Source organism: Schistocerca nitens, chromosome 9 (assembly GCF_023898315.1).
Source record: "Schistocerca nitens isolate TAMUIC-IGC-003100 chromosome 9, iqSchNite1.1, whole genome shotgun sequence".
Lineage (NCBI taxonomy): Eukaryota > Metazoa > Arthropoda > Insecta > Orthoptera > Acrididae > Schistocerca > Schistocerca nitens.
Window position 1 is genome coordinate 342,834,933 of NC_064622.1, and position 20,005 is coordinate 342,854,937.

Sequence of the window (20,005 nt, forward strand, 5' to 3'; positions counted from 1 at the left end):
TCCTGCAAGTTTGTGGGTCAGTCAAGTTTTAGGTCTGTATGAAGTACAGATGTCGGACGTGCCTTACCAATATTGAAAGTAATTTAAGGGCTGTGCAGAACAAAACAAGATACTCTGTCTTATTGTCCAACTCTAAAGCCAAGACTTCAGCAACAGGTACATGTTTTGAGATGAAAATACCAGAGTAGTTGACGCCCACACTTCATGAACACCCTTCCTCCAGCAGGCAGTGATGAATCGTACGCAATGGCCTATGGTATCTGTTGACAGATCCAACTGATCACGTCTGAGGCCAGCTGACATACTTTCAATGTGTAGTCACAACAATCCTCCTCACACACTGGACGAGGTCAGGAGGATTGCCATAAAAGAGTGGGACAAGTCCACGGAGTAACAAATTGACCACCTTACAAGCAGCATATCAAAGAGGCTCCACACTTACACTACATGGGGTGGAGCAGCTCTGTCCTGAATGTTACCCAGCAGGAGAGATTGATTTCAAAGGAGACTACTTTCAAATAGACTGTGTTTATTTGGTTATTGTTCTATCTATCTCTGTTTTCACACAGCTAGCCGGCACGTTAAGGCACTGCTTCTGAGACAGGGGGAGTAGGGTGGAGATGTGGTTGGGTGGTGTACAAGCCCCGGGTCGAATCTGTCCAGTGGCCAGCTTAGATGTGATTTTTAGACAGTTTCCCCACATCCCACTATCTAAATACCAGGCTGATACTGCAGTCCTGCCTCAGATATACTACTTGATACATTTAGAAACCTTTCACATATTTCCACATGAGTAATATTACATGCAGACAGTTGGCAGTTGGGGGTACACATATTATGTCCTGGGCGGGGGAGGGGGTCGTTTGGTGGGGATAACAGGGTGGCGACAGGAACGGCATCTGGCCAACCCTTAAATCAACCTTGCCACAGCCATTATTAACCATGATGACTCTGCACAGACGCGGGACAAAAGCACGAGAGGAGTGAGAAAAAAATCTTCTCTCTGTCTCTCTCTTAAAAAAAGTTTCATAAGAATTATTCTTCCATTGCCTGCTCTTCTCAAACCTAAGCCAACATGCATTTACATATAACCATCCAAGTAGTGTAAAACATTTGTGAGCAGTTTATTTCAACAGGTGCTTGGCAAGGAGCATCGAAGCAATAGAACCGAGAAATACTGCAAGATAGCACTGGACCACAAAAAGGGTACACTGGAAGCAATACTCCATTGCATTTGTAAATGCTACTTAAATGCGATAAGTCGACCTTCGAAATTTAAAATGTCTGAAAATCCATGTTTCTGAACAGTATTACTTCAAGTGGCTTAAGTAAGTCAATTATATCAAAAATAAAACTATTAATTTCTTTTACAAGATAATTCTGCACCATTAACAGCAAGGTTTGTTAAGCAGCCCAATTATACACACTTTTCTTTTCTTCGGCCTCACATTCCACATGTTTGGAGTCACAAACAAACTGCTCTGACTAGCTGGATATAGAAGTTGCAGAAGGAAGGAGAATGGAGACATAACCTGCAGCACCATTGAGGAAATCACTACAGTAGTCACATGCATCATGAAAAAGTCAACTGAAGTCAACTGTTTATGGTGTGATCAGTAAGAGAACTTGATCCTTTCCAAAAACAAAATTCAGTACAATACCAACATTACTATTTGTACCAAATGGACAATTCAACTGAGAAAACTGTTACAATTGTAGGGAGATAAAAGGGCTGGCCAGTAACTGGGTTCATGAGATGCTATTCCTAGTACTGTATTAGAAACACTTAAAGTGAGAATACTAGCTCTCTCTCGTCCTCACAACAGATAAGGTCCTCTCGTCCTAGGGCATGAAGAGACAGATTCCTCTCTTCCAACATTCCCCATCCAATCTCTCTTCACTTCTTGAAAAAGGAACATACATGCTCAAAAAGCTACAACTAGTATCTCTACTTTAAGTATTTATATTGGTTGTACTAGGAACTTCGTTGCATGAAGGTAAGTACAGGGCAGCCATTCTGTCCCCCAGTAAGGTTAAGATGATAATCTGTGGTGTAACCCATGGCTTGAAATAAATCACATAAAAAAGAAATTATAAACAGATCTCACAAGAAGAATATTCTGTGTAGTGAAACGGACTTACAAAACTAATTGATTATTGATAATATGATGTAAATGGACAAATAAAAGGTTTACTGATCACACAGCAGTAGGGGAAACCACACACACACAAAAGGATTTAATGTTTACAAGCTTTTGGAGCCAGTGGCTCCTCCTCCTGGCAGAGGTGTTGAAGGGGAAGAGGGGTGAAGGGAAATGACTAGAAAGGTTTAGGGAAAGGGGTACAGTCCAGCCACCCAGAACCCCATATCAGGGAGACTTAACGGATGGGACGAGAATGAAAGACTGTTGGGGACTGTACCGGATGAGAGTTTAAAGGTGGAAGACAGGGTAATAATAATATTACGCTGTCTTCCGCCTTTAAGCTATCAGGTTTTCAAATCTCATCCGGTGCAGTCGCCAATGATCAGTCTTTCCTTCTCATCTCATCCGATAAGTCTCCCCTGACCTGGGGTTCTGACTTTTCTGAACTGTACCTCTTTCCCTAAACCTCTCCAGTCCTTTTCGTTTAACCCTTTTCCTTCCCCTTCAGTTCTTCTGCCAGAAGAACAAGCCACCAGTTCCGAAAGCCCATAAACGTTAAGTCCTGTAGTGTGTGTGTGCTCCCCTGCTGCTGCTTGGTGAGTAGATTTTTAATCTCTCCATTTACATTATTACACTTACAAAACTGAAATAAATGAATTCACATTTGGATAAAGTCTATTGGTTTTGCAAGTTATATATGAAATATCTTGCTACTAACACAAAAAATACACAATTTGGAATCCAGCAATATTACACAAATATATTTAATCTAACTGTTTACCTGGTATATGGACACTACTCTTCTTGTTTAGAGGAATCCCTCGCACAAAGCCATATAGAGAGACTGTCCTGTCAACTTTAGGATTCTGCCGTAGCATTTCAGGTGGTGTTAAATCTTCCATTCTGTCCACTATATAAATAGAGAATACTATAATAGGAAATCCAGGATGGAATAACAACAATATAGAAAAGGTGGGTTGCTACTCACCACATAGAGAAGGTGTTGGGTTGCAGACAGGCACAATAAAAAGGAAACTAGAAATATTTTCAGCTTTCAGGCAAAGTCTTCCTTCAAAGTAGAATGCTCATACACTCAAAGAGTGGCCAAAGACAGTGATCATTTGCATGAGAGTTGTTGTCACGTGAATGTGAGTGTGTTCTGCTTCTGAAGAATGCCTTTGTCCGAAAGCTGGAAGTATTTCTAGAAGTCTTTTTCCTCGTGCCTCTCCGCGACTCAATGCCTCCTCTACATGACGACGAGTAGCAATCTATCCTTTCCATACTGTTGTTGAATATTGCAATAGTTACATAACCATATGAAATAAATCTTTCAAAAATAACACATAACATTTAAATATATTACTAAATTATGAGACCAAATTGCTGCTCAGTACTTCCCTTCACAAGGCAAAAATGTTCAGTCTGCCAACAGACACGTATAAACACAAAAGAGAGACATTCTGTAGCTTTCCAAACTTATAGTTCATTCCTTGGGGCAGGGAATGGTTAAAAAGGAATGGCAGGTCACTCAGATCCCAGAACAAGAGAGACAAACATGTAGTTAGGACATGGTCTATTCTCCTCCTCCTCCTCCTCACTACAGCCGCGTCTATCTCATCCTGGAGTGTGAGTGACCTGTAATAAACATTTTGTCTCCTGAAAGTAAGTACTGCCCAGCACTCCAATTTATTACGTTTCTTCACTGAATTTTCTTTTAATAATTAATTTGTGCACCCCAGAAGTAGTAGACAGGTACAAGTAATGCGTTACTTGCCTCATCCTCAATTAAAGGAAAAACCTGACCTACAGCCCCTGGCTGTGGGTAGTGAGCAACACTTCAAGCAATCAACATAAAAGGGAACTGAATGTCTCCCAGAACAAGGATGCAATCTCTATAAAGTGCTGGTGGTCTCCTCGGAGGGCTCACCCTTGTCCTTAGGATGAGAAACTATCCTTAAAGGTTGATGAGCCACCAAAGCCGATGAGAAAAGTGATGAGAAATTACCACATTAAACATTGGTTTCGATATCCTGTTCTTAGAAACTGTGGCTGTATCTCATAACAAACGTATCTTTACTGATCACGGGTTTCGGATCCCGAGGTCTGGCAGGCAGAAGAAGAAGCAAGCCTTCTCAGGTCGTCATTTCACAAAATCCTCACAGCAAAGGAGTGTAGAGACCAGAAAAAGAAGGAAAAAGATAATTTAATGTATGCACCTGGAATGTGCGAACACTGTTAAATCCTGGAAAACTGGATGACATCAGAAAGACTATGACTGAAATTCCAATATTATGCTATCAGCAGGTTCTGATAGAGAACTTGGTTCAGTGTGGACTCCAAACTACAGTATAAATTGGCATTTTTCACATCAACAAATCGCTGCCAGAGGTGAAAGAAGTGATAAATGACACAAAAAATCTGGACTGTCTGAGGCTCAAACGACAAACATTTGGATTTGTAATCTGATGCTTGCCCACTGAGTCAGAGCAGTTTGAGTGAAACTGTATTGCACAAAACTAAATACAACAATTCTTCAATGTTCACAATTCTTTCCTGCCAAATAAGTGTTTACAATCAGTATCACTAAGAAAATACATAAAATTAATTTGGGAATGATGCAGAAACATGTCGATTCAATGATATATCAAAATATTCAGCAACCAGTTGCATAAAAGAAATTTGATTCCTTAACTGCTTTCAGGCACTCAGTGTCCTTCTTCATATGGCTATATCTAATGGATTATTTGTGAGTGTCAACATAAGATGCATGCAGCATATTCTCTGGTTATGTGGTTCATAATGCATGTACAAAAATAGTGTAAAGAAGCCAAACAACAAGTGCTGACAACCTCAACCGTATGTCTACATTTGTTGTTTGGCTTCTATATACCGTTTTGGTACAGACACTATAAATCACGTGACCACAGCAATATGTTGCAAGCATCTTATTGTTGACACTTGCAAATAATGCAATAGGTATAGCATTCTGAAGAAGAACACTTAAGTGCCTAAAACCAGTTAAAAAATTAAATTTCTTTTAGGCAACTACTTGCTGATTATTTTGATATATACAACTACAGTTGCTGAAGATTAATAAAATACTGATTCAATGAATATGAAAATCATGAACAAGAAACAGGTACCACATATATTGACAGTGTCGTACATCTACTACAAATGGTCAGCATTCAATTTCACTATCACGGCAAGTGAAATTCCTTACAGACTACAGAATTGTGTAAAATTCACAATGAGAAAGCACTTCACAACTGGAGACTGAAAAAGTGTTTTACACATGGTAGACAATCGATCAAAAAGTATCAAGAAGCATATATGGGGAAAAAAATTTAACACTAAGATATTTACCACAAAAATATGTTACCACAAAATGATACTACAGTCCCGGAAATGAAAACATTTTGCTTCTCAGGCAAACAAATATATCTGCTTCCTGTAGTTGTAGCCCCAGCAAGATTTAGTGGCTTTTTTCTGTTAGACCAAACAGAGTAAATAGTGGTTACTACTGCCCCTATGCTAGCACTTCTCTCTGGGTACTGCTATGGCCGAAACAATCACCTCAGCTTTCGAATTCAGTGTCAGACATGTCAAACATCTGAATTGTGTGTAAAAATCTTTCATGTTTTTAAATAAAAATTTTCTTTGATAGTGCAATAGAAGAGAAACGGGGAAAGGTTTAAGTTTATTAGACTGACCTACAATCTTACTGGATGAATTTGTTGTAGTCAACAATGATGTGAGTACAGAGCAAATTTTGACATACAAAGACATTTCAGATATCGTTCAGAGCTCAAAATATCACGTTGATGATGATGACAAAATTTAACAATGAAATCAACATTGTACTTCCTGTTCCCACTACAACAGAGATGCAAACATAACGAGAAGTACATGCAGCTAGCCAGAGATCATTTCAGTGACAAAATGACTGAAATGATGAACGTTCTGGCACATTTAATACTAAAGAAGACATTGCAAAAAATAATAATGTACTGTGTGTAAACATTAATTGTATTTACAATTGTAATTTTTAGGAGGAAATTAAAATCTACTTTAATAAAATTTGACAGAAAATACATACAGTTAATTTTTGACTGCACTGCCTAACACAAAATTCTTTCAATAAGTAACAATGTTTGGTAACGCCAGTTTCTTGTTACATGTTTTTCATTGAAATAATACATCATGTGAGAGACAGCAATAATTACAAATAAAATCCACTACCAATGACATAAATTCTTTACAGACAAATGGAAAAACTGGTGGAAGCTGACCTTGGGGAAGATCAGTTTGGATTCTGTAGAAATGTTGGAGCACCTGAGGCAATACTGACCCTACGACTTATCTTAGAAGATAGAGTAAGGAAAGACAAATCTACATTTCTAGCATTTGTAGATTCAGAGAAAACTTTTGACAATGTTGACTGGAATACTCTCTTTCAAATTATGAAGGTGGCAGGGGTGAAATACAGGGAGCAAAAGGCTATTTACAATTTCTACAAAAAACCAGTTGTAAGAGTCGAGGGGCACGAAAGGGAAGCAGTGGTTGGGAAGGGAGTGAGACAGGGTTGTAGCCTATCCCCGATGTTATTCAATCTGTATATTGAGCAAGCAGTAAAGGAAACAAAAGAAAAATTTGGAGTAGGAATTAAAATCCATGGAGAAGAAATAAAAACTTTGAGGTTTGCTAATGACATTGTAATTCTATGAGACAGAAAAGGATCTGGAAGAGCAGTTGAATGGAATGGACAGTGTCTTGGAGAATATAAGATGAAAATGAACAAAAGCATAATGAGGATAAGGAAATATAGTCAAATTAAATCAGGTGAAGCTGAAGGAATTAGATTTGGAAATGAGACACTTAAAGTAGTCGACGAGTTTTGCTATTTGGGAGCAAAGTAATTGATGATGGTCGAAGTAGAGAGGATTTAAATGTAGACAGACTATGGAAAGGAAAGTGTTTCAGAAGAAGAGAAATCTGATAGCATGGAGTATAGATTTAAGTGTCAGGAAGTCTTTTCTAAAAGTATTTGTATGGAGTGTAGTCATGTACGGAAGTGAAACATGGACGATAAACAGTTTAGACAAGAAGAGAATATAAGCTTTTGAAATGTGGTGCTACAGAAGAATGCTGAAGATTAGGTGGGTAAATCATGTAACTAATGAGGAGGTACTGAACAGAATTGTGGAAAAGAGGAATTTGTGGCACAACTTGAAGGTATCGGTTGGTAGGAAATGTTCTGAGGCATCTGGGGATCACTAATTTAGTATTGGAGGGGAGAGCATGGAGGCTAAAAATTGAAGATGGAGACCAAAAGATGAATACACTAAGAAGATTCAGAAGGATTTAGTGTGAAGTAGTTACTTGGAGATGAAGAAGCTTGCACAGGACAGAGTAGCATGGTGAGCTGCATCAAACCAGTCTCTGGACTGAAGACAACAACAACAACAACAACAACAACAACCTATTTACTGTGAATGTAACAATACTTCACCCATCACTGACACAGTAAATGTTAATAATCTTACACTGGATAACCTAATTATCAACGAAAATAATTAATTTTTGAAAATATGGATAGATAAATAAAATCTGTTCACCAAGTGGCTTTTGAAAATATGATGCAACTGGATAGATAAATTGAATAACCTAAAATATTTATGTTGTAACTGATGTGCTCATCTTGTTTGATGGGAGTAAGTGAACAGAAAAGCCAATGTAGAGTGGAATGATGAATGGCAGATCGAAAATTGATCTTGAGGAAACAAGATAAAATGTATAAGCAAAAGCCTGTTACTTATATAAATGACCTTTAATTTTTGAAACTACCGTATTTACTCGAATCTAAGCCGTACTTTTTTTCCAGTTTTTGTAATCCAAAAAACCGCCTGCGGCTTAGAATCGAGTGCAAAGTAAGCGGAAGTTCTGAAAAATGTTGGTAGGTGCCGCCACAACTAACTTCTGTCGTCGAATATATGTAGCGCTACGCATGCATGCTTCGCAGGCACAAAGACAAATACTGGCACCAAAACCTCTGCGTCCGTAAATAAAAAAAAGGTGGAGGGCAAGCTTTTTTTTCTCCGCCCAGAGTTTCGACCACTGCATTTTCATACATTATCCAATGAAGTAAATACAAATTCCGTATTGTTCCTCTTTGAACGTAGCAGCATTTCAATGTACTACGAAAATCCGACTGGCAAGACTGTTTGGGATATTTGTCAATATGGCCAACTCTGCTTTCTGAATTTTTTCCTAACTGTGAGAAGAAATGGTTGCTAATAGGAACTTTTATGAATTGTGAATCACATGCAGTATTCTCTTCACCATAAAAATAATAAGAATATAAACATTTTGCCATGTATTCTTTCGTGTTTGCTGCTATCTCATTTAAAATCCTGTCCGCCTAATAAACTACGAAACTAGAGCGAGACAACAGCAGACGCGGAAGAATATACATACCATGTCATGTTTATATTCGTATTATTCTTATGCCTAATAGTGATACAGTCAGAAATGAAGCACGGCAATTGACTAGATTTTTAAATCTAAGATGACTCTAATTTCTGTGCATAATGTAATGTACTAAAGAGGTGTCTGCAAAGATTTTCAAATGGAAATAATTTTCGCTAAATTCTCGTTCAGAACATCTTCTATCATACGCAGTCTATTATTTGGTTCTTGTTGATCATCATCAAAGAAAGCAGCAGTGTAAGTAGCAACAAATAGCAGTCTCTTGCCATTGTTTCGCTAATGAGACAATTCCTCTCTTTGTTTTTTTTTTTTTTTTAATTGTAAGCGGCGGTAGCGTGCACAAAAGCAAGCCATGCCGCGAGCGGCGACAGGCCGTAAACCCTGATTTTCAGAATGCGACAAACAATGCATGCCACAGAACAGTAATGCATTTTCAGCTTTGAGTGGCGTAAACACCTATAACAAAGAGAACTGCACTTGTCAGATCAAAGAAAAATAAGCAATCAATTCAAACCAGACGAAGCACGTGAAAAAGGAAGGGTACCCTTATAAATACGGACGCATAACAACAGCTACCTGGTAAAGCTTAACTGCTAAGCTTACGACTCGAACCAAACTACTACAGCTGTATCGTCATTCATTCAACCTAAATTGTGTCTCATATTACAATGGACCAACTTTGTATCGATTGGGAGGTGCGGCCTAAAACTTTTCTCTCCCCTTGAATTTTGAGTCTCAGATTTCAGGTGCGGCTTAGATTCGGGAAAACTTTTTTTCCTCGATTTCGAGTCTCATTTTTCAGGTGCGGCGTAGATTTGAGTGCGGCTTAAATTTGAGTAAATACGGTATATGACTGAATACAGGCCTTCGGATAATAAATATTCTTGGACATTTTAAACAAGTGAGGTTTAAGAACTTTTGCATTACAATTACAATTAGAATTATTGTTTTATCAATATAAATTTCATTCCTCACTTCTCAAATAGGTTTGTAAATTCTCATACTTTTTCTCCATGACAACACAGAAAACATTTTATTTGTAAAACTTAAAAATTTTGGCCGTGATAATACGGAGGACTTTTACGAATGAAGATTGCAATTGTTATGAAGCATTTTCATAGCATTTAGATGGCAAATACAATAATGATACTGCAGTAACAAAACATGACACAAAGCAACAGGAGTCAAATTATATGTAAAAATCACAAATCACTTTAGCATCAAAATGCTTCCTTACCGAGAACGTAAGGGTGAGAAGTACGCCAGGTCAGTGGACGAAACTTCATGACAGAAATGAAACGGCCCAGATTACGTATTTCATTCCTAAGATATTCTCCATGTAGCAAGCCAGAAAGATAAAATAATTTTGCACCAGCATAAACTTCAGTCCAGAAGCGATGTTTCAGTGTTTTTTTAGTTCTTTTCAGCTGCTTTGCATTCTTAAGCATGTCCAGGTGAGTTAACACACCCATCACACGAGGCATTCCATGGACCTACAACAAAGAGAATACAATTTCAGCCTATATTTCAGCACCACATTAAAAGTACAAGGAAAGACACACTGATATGGAAGTGAAAATCATGAACATACAGTTTTGGGTTCATGTGTTTAGTTTTACACTTAATGTTTAATTAACTGGGCATTAGCTATATAGGCTCATTGTTCTTCACATACAATGCATATTGGAAATTTAGCATTGTCACAAACGCTATTCAACACCGCATCATCCTGTGGTAAATGGAAGAACATCTAAGCATCTTGCAGACTCGTTCACTTCATAACAACAGGTATATTTCAATAAAATATTGTTATTATTTCATGCACAAATAATTCTGACTCTATTGTTTTAATTCTCGCCCTTAATTCCATGGAGGAGATAATGAATGCAGATCTAATTGTAAAGTTAGCAGAAAAGCCACACAACTGATCTAAAGATTTCAGGGTACCATTGGTGGTCTTTGGGTGTTCAATTTCATTAAGAGAACTGTTTATTCATCCATTCACAAATGACTTATCAAAAACCTTTTGAAACTGCTATAATTATAAGTGCCTTTGTCCAGCTTAGGTTTGGTTCCATGTAATGGTGCATTTAACTGTTTCACACAGGCAGATTATGTTTGCTTAGTGTAAGACTAAATATTTCAGTACATCATTGTTTCACAGCAGGAAAGGTGCATTATACAGTCATGAGTTTGTAAATTTTTACATTTGTGTCGTACATTTAAAAAATGCAGCTTAAAGGCAACAGAACAGAAGCCACAATGAATAAGTTTTCTAGAAAGTACAAAGGAGATGCCAAGGGAAGGACATTGGTTTTGGCATGGGCTGGAAATGTTACGTAGACTCACGAGGTATCAGGTGAGCTCATGCGGAGAGCCGCAAGGTGTGGCAGTGCATTGACAGTGACCATGTATGGTCACATGAGGCCCCGCAGCATGGTACTCAGACGCTCCAGAGTGGAAGGGGCGATGCAGCCTGCTGCACAAATAAAAGGCGCGGGCAGCATAACCTATGAGAGAGTTCAGAACAGACAATGGTCCAGGAGCGATGTCTAATTAGGTCAGACCAGGGGCCTGGACTTTTAATATTCACTCTGGCTTTGTTCACACTCAAACTTATCCACATATCCACTCCATGGGATTTCACAATCAGGAGTAGTGTACATTCACGTACATCTTCATCCAATTCTTGCACAGACAAGCAATTAATGATTCTAGTTATTCAAGTCTTGTCTGTTCTGGTGTCACCATCAATGCCAGAATGAAGAGGCGGAACGCAAGAGCAGAGAAGGCTGTGAGGAAACTGTGGCCAATGGTGCACAGAATTGGACTGCACCCCACCCCCTGCATCAAGTGCATATAGACAATGCTCCTGCTAGCCTCGGCCGCTCCGATCATCCCAAGCTTGCAACATGATTAGTGCTACTCTGTCAGATCCATATCAAGTGTTTCCTTGGACTCACTGTGTCGCAAGAACTGTACTGTTTTCACTCCGCCTCTTGCTAGTGACATTTGCTGTAAAGAAAGTTAAGTATTGTCAGTTTGCTTTCTGGAAATAAAACTACGTATGTTATTTGTTTGAAATTATTGTATAGCATTCCATGAATGCCGCATCCCGTAGGCACCCTAGTAGCAACGAGTGGGCAAGACCCCACATTGACATTCAAGTTTCATTAAAAGAACTGTTTATTCATGCTTTCAAAAATGATTCTTACCAGACTCTTTTTGATACTGCTTAAGTTATTTGTGTCTTTGTCTGGCTTAGGTTTGGTTCCATGTAATGGTACATATAACTGGTTCACACAGGCAGATTATGTTTGCTTTGTGTAAGACTAAATATTTCAGTATATCATTGTTTCACAGCAAGAAAGGTGCATTACACATTCCTGCGGTTTCAAAGTTTTACATTTGTGTCACATATTTAAAAAACCCAACGTCTGAAAGCCAACAGGACAGAAGCCAGAATGAATAAGTTTTCTAGAAAGTACAAAGGAGATGCCAAGGGAAGGGCGTTGGTTTGGGCATTAGCTGGAAATGTTACATAAACTCACAAGGTATCATGTGGAGAGCCGCAAGGTGCGACACTGCACTGACAGTGACCATGTATAGTCGATCGAGTTCCATAACTCTTTCAAACTTTCAGTTAGCCATCATCATGTTAGCTGACTGGACGGACCTTCTCCAGCAGCCACTGTCACTGAGCAACTAGACTGGTCGCTGGATGCAACATTTGGTTTAAAGCACGGTCAGAAAGTCCTAATGGATGAGATTCCAATTATCCCTGTTAAAGAAGTCCTTTAGATACAAAATGTACAGAAATTAAAGAGGAACAGATGAATGAGGTGAAAAGTGTAAAGAGCTTGGGGTGCTACAGAACAACATAAGTACAAAATGGAATTATCACTGGCATCTGTCATTGCAGAAGAGGATACTTCCAGACTTTGTGGACTTCAGGTAGCCGGTATGGTTCTGCCTGTAATTCTTCAAAGTTTGAGTTTCCAGTGTAACTGCAATCTGCTTCCTGAACTTCTGGCACTGTCTTCCTCCAAAATGAAAGATATATCCTTAATATAAATGACATATCAAGACAGACAACAAACAGCATTATCTCCAGTTAGTTATACATGGGATAGGCAAAATAATGTGAACAATGGTAGTAATGGGATGGTTGTGTTTGATGGTCAACAACACAGATAAGGCACGTGTCGCGCTGGACTGTGCATGTTCAGTATGAACTAGGCATCATTCCAGGTTGTTTACGGGTATTGCACACTTTGTATTTGCATTCGGAGGCCAAGGTTGACGTGCACTGAAAGATCTAACAGAGGTCCAAAGAGGGCAGATTGTGGGGCCTGATTAGCTGGGGCATCAGTAACGAAGACAGCCAATTTGTTGAATCTTTCACGAGCAACATTTTTAACAGTCATGAAACCTACACAAAACATGGAAATACATCATTGTGTAAACGTAATAGTGGGCGCAAATCAAAACTAAATGACAGAGGTCATTGAACGCTAATACCAATTGTGTAAAAACAACACAAAACTATGGTGGCTAAAGTGACTGCAGAGATCAACAGCCATCTTCAAGACCCCATATCTATCGACACTGTTTGCCGAGAACTCCATAAAGCTAATATTCATGGATGAGCTGCTATACCGAAACCATTAGTGAAGACAACCAATGCAAAGAAGCATAAAACATAATGTCAGGAGCATAAATCGTGGATGGCTGACCAGTCGAAATACGTCATACGGTCAGACGAGTCAACGTTTTCGTTATTTCCAACATCGGACTGGGTTTACATCTGGAGAATGCCAAAAGAAGCCTAAAATCCTGATTGCTTTATTCCAACGGTTAAGCCTGGAGGTGGAAGTGTGATGATGTGGGCAGCCATATCATGGTATTCTGCTGGTCCCATCATTACCCTCAAAAGCATTGTTACAGCCAACGATTATGTGAACATTTTAGATGATTAGGTGCACCCCATGATTCAAATGTTCTTCCCCAACAATGATGCCCTAGTTCAGGACGATAATGCGTCCATTCACACAGCAAGGACAGTACAATCATGGTATGAGGAGCATGCAACTAAACTGCAGCATCTTCCCTGGACAGCACAGTCCCCGGACTTTAACATTATCGAACCCTTTGGGGGTTATTGGAGCGCAGACTCTGGAGCAGATTTCCACCTCCCTCATCACTACAGGAGTTAGAACAGGTTCTGATCGAAGAGTGGCATAACATTCCACTGGAGACTATTGTTGTTGTTGTGGTCTTCAGTGCTGAGACTGGTTTGATGCAGCTCTCCATGCTACTCTATCCTGTGCAAGCTTCTTCATCTCCCAGTACTTACTGCAACCTACATCCTTCTGAATTCGCTTAGTGTAAACATCTCTTGGTCTCCCTCTACGATTTTTACCCTCCACACTGCCCTCCAATGCTAAATTTGAGATCCCCTGATGCCTCAGAACATTTCCTACCAACCAGTCCCTTCTCCTTGTCAAGTTATGCCACAAACTACTCTTCTCCCCAATTCTATTCAATACCTCCTCATTAGTTATGTGATCTACCGATCTAATCTTCAGCATTCTTCTGTAGCACCACATTTTGAAAGCTTCTACTCTCTTCTTGTCCAAACTATTTATCATCCATGTTTCACTTCCATACATGGCTACACTCCATACAAATACTTTCAGAAATGACTCCCTGACACTTAAATCTATACTCAATGTTAACAAATTTCTCTTCTTCAGAAACACTTTGCTTTCCACTGCCAGTGTACATTTTATATCCTCTCTACTTCGATCATTATCAGTTATTTTGCTCCCCAAATAGCAAAACTCAATTACTACTTTAAGTGTCTCATTTCCTAATCTAATTCCCTCAGCATCACCCGACTTAATTCGACTACATTCCATTATCCTCGTTTTGCTTTTGTTGATGTTCATCTTATATCCTCCTTTCAAGACACTGTCCATTCCGTTCAACTGCTCTTCCAAGTCCTTTGCTGTCTCTTGACAGAATTACAATGTCATTGGCGAACCTTAAAATTTTTATTTCTTCCCCATAGATTTTAATACCTACTCCGAATTTTTCTTTTGTTTCCTTTACTGCTTCCTCAATATACAGATTGAATAACATCAGGGACAGGCTACAACCCTGTCTCACTCCCTTCCCAACCATTGCTTCCCTTTCATACCCCTCGACTCTTATAACTGCCATCCGATTTATGTACGAATTGTAAACAGCCTTTCGCTCCCTGTATTTCACTCCTGCCACCTTTAGAATTTGAAAGAGAGTATTCCAGTCAACATTGTCAAAAGCTTTCTACAAGTCTACAAATGCTAGAAACATAGGTTTGCCTTTCCTTAATCTTTCCTCTAAGATAAGTCGTAAGGTCAGTATTGCCTCACGCGTTCCAACATTTCTACAGAATCCAAACTGATCTTCCCCAAGGTCGGCTTCTACCAGTTTTTCCATTCGTCTGTAAAGAATTTGTGTTAGTATTTTGCAGCTGTGACTTATTAAACTGATAGTTCGGTAATTTTCACATCTGTCAACACCTGCTTTCTTTGGGATTGGAATTACTATATTCTTCTTGAACTCTGAGGATATTTCGCCTGTCTCATACATCTTGCTCACCAGATGGTAGAGTTTTGTCAGGACTGGCTCTCCCAAGGCCATCAGTAGTTCTAATGGAATGTTGTCTACTCCCGGGGCTTTGTTTCGACTCAGGTCTTTCAGTGCTCTGTCAAACTCTTCACGAAGTATAGTATCTCCCATTTCATCTTCATCTACATCCTCTTCCATTTCCATGATATTGTCCCCAAGTACCTCACCCTTGTATAGACTCTCTATATACTCCTTCCACCTTTCTGCTTTCCCTTCTTTACTCAGAACTGGGTTTCCATCCGAGCTCGTGATATTCATACAAGTGGCTCTCTTTTCTCCAAAGGTCTCTTTAATTTTCCTGTAGGCAGTATCTATCTTGCCCCTAGTGAGTTAAGCCTCTACATCCTTACATTTGTGCTCTAGCCATCCTCGCTTAGCCATTTTGCACTTCCTGTCAATCTCATTTTTGAGACATTTGTATTCCTTTTTGCCTGCTTTTTTTTATATTTTCTCCTTTCATCAATTAAATTCAATATTTCTTCTGTTACCCAAGGATTTCTACTAGCCCTTATCTTTTTACCTACTTGATCCTCTGCTGCCTTCACTACTTCATCCCTCAGAGCTACCCATTCGTCTTCTACTGCATTTCTTTCCCCCATTCCTGTCAATTGTTCCCTACAATCATTATATACCAGCATTCCAAGAAGAATCATATCTGTATTAAGGGCAAATAGGGGTCCAACCCATTATTCGTAAACCATTCCCAAGTAAATACATTATTTTGCCTATCCCCTGTATGTGCCTTGTTGCAAGAATGTGCCCTTCACAGGACACTCATTTTCGTTAACGTCTCATAGTCGGGGTTCACAACAGTCTGCTTCGGTGCATGTCAGACTTTAAAATCCTGTGACATGTATACAAGTGCTGAAGAAAAATCTTTTGCAGTATCACTTGAAACTGGCCAAGAGGCTGAAATTGCAACCGTGAAACAAATGATTACAATCAACAGTGAATATTATGTTCTTTGAGGAAATTAAGTTTGGTGTTCATGATTGTTTTGTTCTTGGTAACTGGTCATTATTGTGTGCCTTGAAATGATTATGCATGTTTTAATTTCACTCTCATCATCAAGTCAGCTGTTACTCTACCCCTGTCACATGTCCACAACAGTTAAGTGTAGTCTTAACTCCAACCTATGCATCAGTTCTTATATCTACAGCTCATCAGGGAGAGAATATATTTCTGCCTACAACAAAACATAACTATTTTTTCCTTTACAATTCAACAAAAAATAAGTTCTTTCACTCTCCTGGCAAATGTTCAAGAACTCAAATGTTTCCATTTCAAAGGCAAAGGATGTGTCAACTAACAGAAGGGCTAAGTCAACAACTTTGGCTACATCTATTATACTGTTTCACTAAAGTGTAACTATTTTTTCTCTACACTTCAACAAAAAATACATCCTTTCACTCACCTGGCAAATGTTCAAGAACTCAAATATTTCCATTTCAAATCCAAAGGATGCATCAACTAACAGAAGGACTAAGTCAGCAACTTTGGCTACATCTATCATACTGTTTATGTCATTATTACACTCAATCAAAGTCAGTCTTCTTCTTTTACCTATTGAAAAGAAGAGTAAATTCATTAGTCTCTCAAATTAATCAGACACAACCTTACCAGACACATTTATATGCTATTACTTTCTAGTGCATGGGAATTTTTACAATCACAGTTCCACCAGAACACAATGAAAAGTCAATTACTCAGTTATAAACAGAAATGTAACAATATGAGTGTTCCCAGTTCAAAATTAGGTATATGAATCCAGATGCATAAATGTAACGACTATAAGTTATTATTTACATTTATCAGTGTCATGTAAGTAAATAAAGATGGATCAGATAAAACACTAATACATCACCTACAAGTGTAGGCTAGTCAGTATTACTACAATGATACCATGATAACATACAAGTAGTACAAGAGAAACATATACATTATAAACAGTCAATATATTGGTTAAGTTAGTCACTTTTCTATGAGCTGCATGGGAAGAGGGTGAAGAGAGGAATGTAGAAGTTGACATGATACTGCACAAAAATGGGTTGCTCAAAATATAAGGTCAAGAGAGACATAATGAATGCAGATGATACAATTTCTGAGCAGGCAACAATATGGCAGGAAAAGCAGTCGATGAGCCAGGAATAAGAAATAAGAAGATGACAACTGAAATAGAAACAACAGAAGATGTGATCAAGTGGGCATATAATGAAGATGGAGGGAAATAACGAGAAAAACAATAAAGTTACTCAGCTTAGTAAGCAGGACTGGTGGAGTCCATATTCATCAATTTCTTCAACTACCAAAATAAAAATGCATGTACTTGTTCAAAAATTTAGTGCACTAACATCCCATAAATTACCCACTCAGCACCTTGTTTTTGTCCCGCTTGTTATTTCACACACAACTGTTGCTTTGCTGCTTTTCACTTTTCACTAATTTTACTTGTCACTGTCTCTCAACTTTTTCTGTCACTTATCATGTTAGCAAACTGAAGGTTTGATTTTAAAAAGTATTATACTTTGACTTGGCATATAATCACCGGGTAACAATAAAAATTAATGTATCACACACAATGTGGACAACCTAGTTTATTATGACGTTCATTCAAATGAAACCTGGTCAGTGCACCTATCTTTGCCTTACACGTAAGGTGGCACCACATAACAGCTTGTATGGTAGAGAGACTGACGCATGTGCAGCGTTTGATGTAGCACGCTGAAGAGAAGGTGGTCACACAAGTTATCGTCCACTACCAAACGGGCAGGCAAGTAAGCAGGAATAACAAGGAGTGGTTCGATTTTTGGTGGCGGTGGGAATTGGAGGCCGTGAAATGTATCGACAGATGAAAGCTGTGTACGATGAGTACAGTGTGGTTATTAAAGTGCTGTGGAATGGCGCAAATGATTCCTTGATGGGTGCGAGTCACTCGACGACGATGCTCGTCCTTGACAGGCTCATCGTGTCATCACACTGGAAATGCTTGTGGAAGTGAATGCTTTAGTGTTGGACAACCGCAGAATACCATGGATGAGATCCATTAGTTACGGGTATTAGCATGGGCACTGCCCACACTATACTGCACCAAAATCTGTGCGCAGTGGGTTCCCCACCAACTGACCGACAAACAGCGCAATACTCTAATGGCACTGTCTTTGAGACATCTGCAACATTATCATGAGGAGGAATACGGGTTTCTATCGGGTGTTGTCACAGGTGACGAAATACAGTGTCACCATTTTGAACCGGAAAGCAAGCGTCAGAGCAAGCAGTGGAAACATGCAACTTCACCACCTCCAAAGAAATCAAAGGCCACGCACACCAGTTCTGTTAATGTCACAATGCCCTTTTTTTTTCGGCCAGAAGGGCCCACTGCTTGTAGAGTTCCTGGAACGGCGAACCACCATTAATGCCCAGCGTTATCACGCCACTTCACAGAACCTTAGAAGAGCCGTCAAGTTGAAATGCCAATGCATGTTATCCAATGGTGTTATCCCCCTGCACGATAATGCCCACCCATACACGGCCAATGCCGTGAAGACGACATTACATTATTTCGGTGGGAAATGCTGGAATATCCACAGTACAGTTCCGACCTTTCACTGTGTAACTTTCATGTGTTTGGACCTTTAAAACAAGCTATTCGCAGACATCGATTCGCAATGGATGGCAAAGTGTGTGACTGGGTCCAGGCCTGGATCCGACAGCAGCCTACTAGCTTCTTCAAGGATGGAATCAACTGGCTAGTGTTGCAATGGGATATATGTGCCAACAGTTTTGGGGACTATTTTTGAGTACATGTAAGGTGTATAACTACATTTTTTTAGTTAATAAAATTATCAACATTACTTCACACTAGTGACTGAGTTTCATTTGAATGCCCCTTATAAATGCAATTATAGTCACAATATATTTGTAGCAAATGTGTAAAAGGTACAGTTCTGACAAAAATAAAAGGAAGAGAGCTACAAACCTGAAACTATTGTCACTGGTCCCTTGATAACAGTCATTGGCTGCTTGGTAAAATGTTTGATAAGACAATGCATAAGTGTGGTCTTCCCAACTTTACGTGGTCCCACTATTGCCACAACTACTGGTGGAGGTTCCAATGGTGCTCGATCTACCAGAGGTATATGTTGTTTCTTTGTCTGGATATCTTGTTTTCTGTAAGAATTCATTTCACATTCATATAAAACAAGCAATAAATTATATATATATATATATATATATATATATATATATATATATATATATATAGAGGGAGACATTCAACGTGGGAAAAATATATCTAAAAACAAAGATGATGTGACTTACCAAATGAAAGCGCTGGCAGGTCGATAGACACAAAAAACAAACACAAACATACACACAAAATTCAAGCTTTCGCAACAAACTGTTGCCTCATCAGGAAAGAGGGAAGGAGAGGGAAAGACGAAAGGATGTGGGTTTTAAGGGAGAGGGTAAGGAGTCATTCCAATCCCAGGAGCAGAAAGACTTACCTTAGGGGGAAAAAAGGACGGGTATACACTCGCGCACACACACACATATCCATCCACACATATACAGACACAAGCAGACATATTTAAAGACAAAGAGTTTGGGCAGAAATGTCAGTCGAGGCGGAAGTGCAGAAACTCTTTGTCTTTAAATATGTGTGTGTGTGTGTGTGTGTGTGTGTGTGTGTGTGTGTGTGT

The 20,005-nt window shown here is 39.1% G+C and overlaps 1 protein-coding gene across 1 annotated transcript in view; it reads right to left on the bottom strand.

Moving 5' to 3' along the window:
- LOC126203315 (ribosome biogenesis protein BMS1 homolog) overlaps positions 1-20,005 on the bottom strand; it is a 120,351-nt gene that overhangs the window by 68,206 nt on the left and 32,140 nt on the right. The window contains exons 3-6 of the mRNA XM_049937581.1: positions 19,285-19,475; positions 16,723-16,871; positions 9,871-10,126; positions 2,926-3,054 (exon numbers count right to left, since the gene is read on the bottom strand). Coding sequence (XP_049793538.1) covers positions 2,926-3,054; positions 9,871-10,126; positions 16,723-16,871; positions 19,285-19,475 — 725 coding nt within the window. The remainder of the gene's footprint in view (positions 1-2,925; positions 3,055-9,870; positions 10,127-16,722; positions 16,872-19,284; positions 19,476-20,005) is intronic.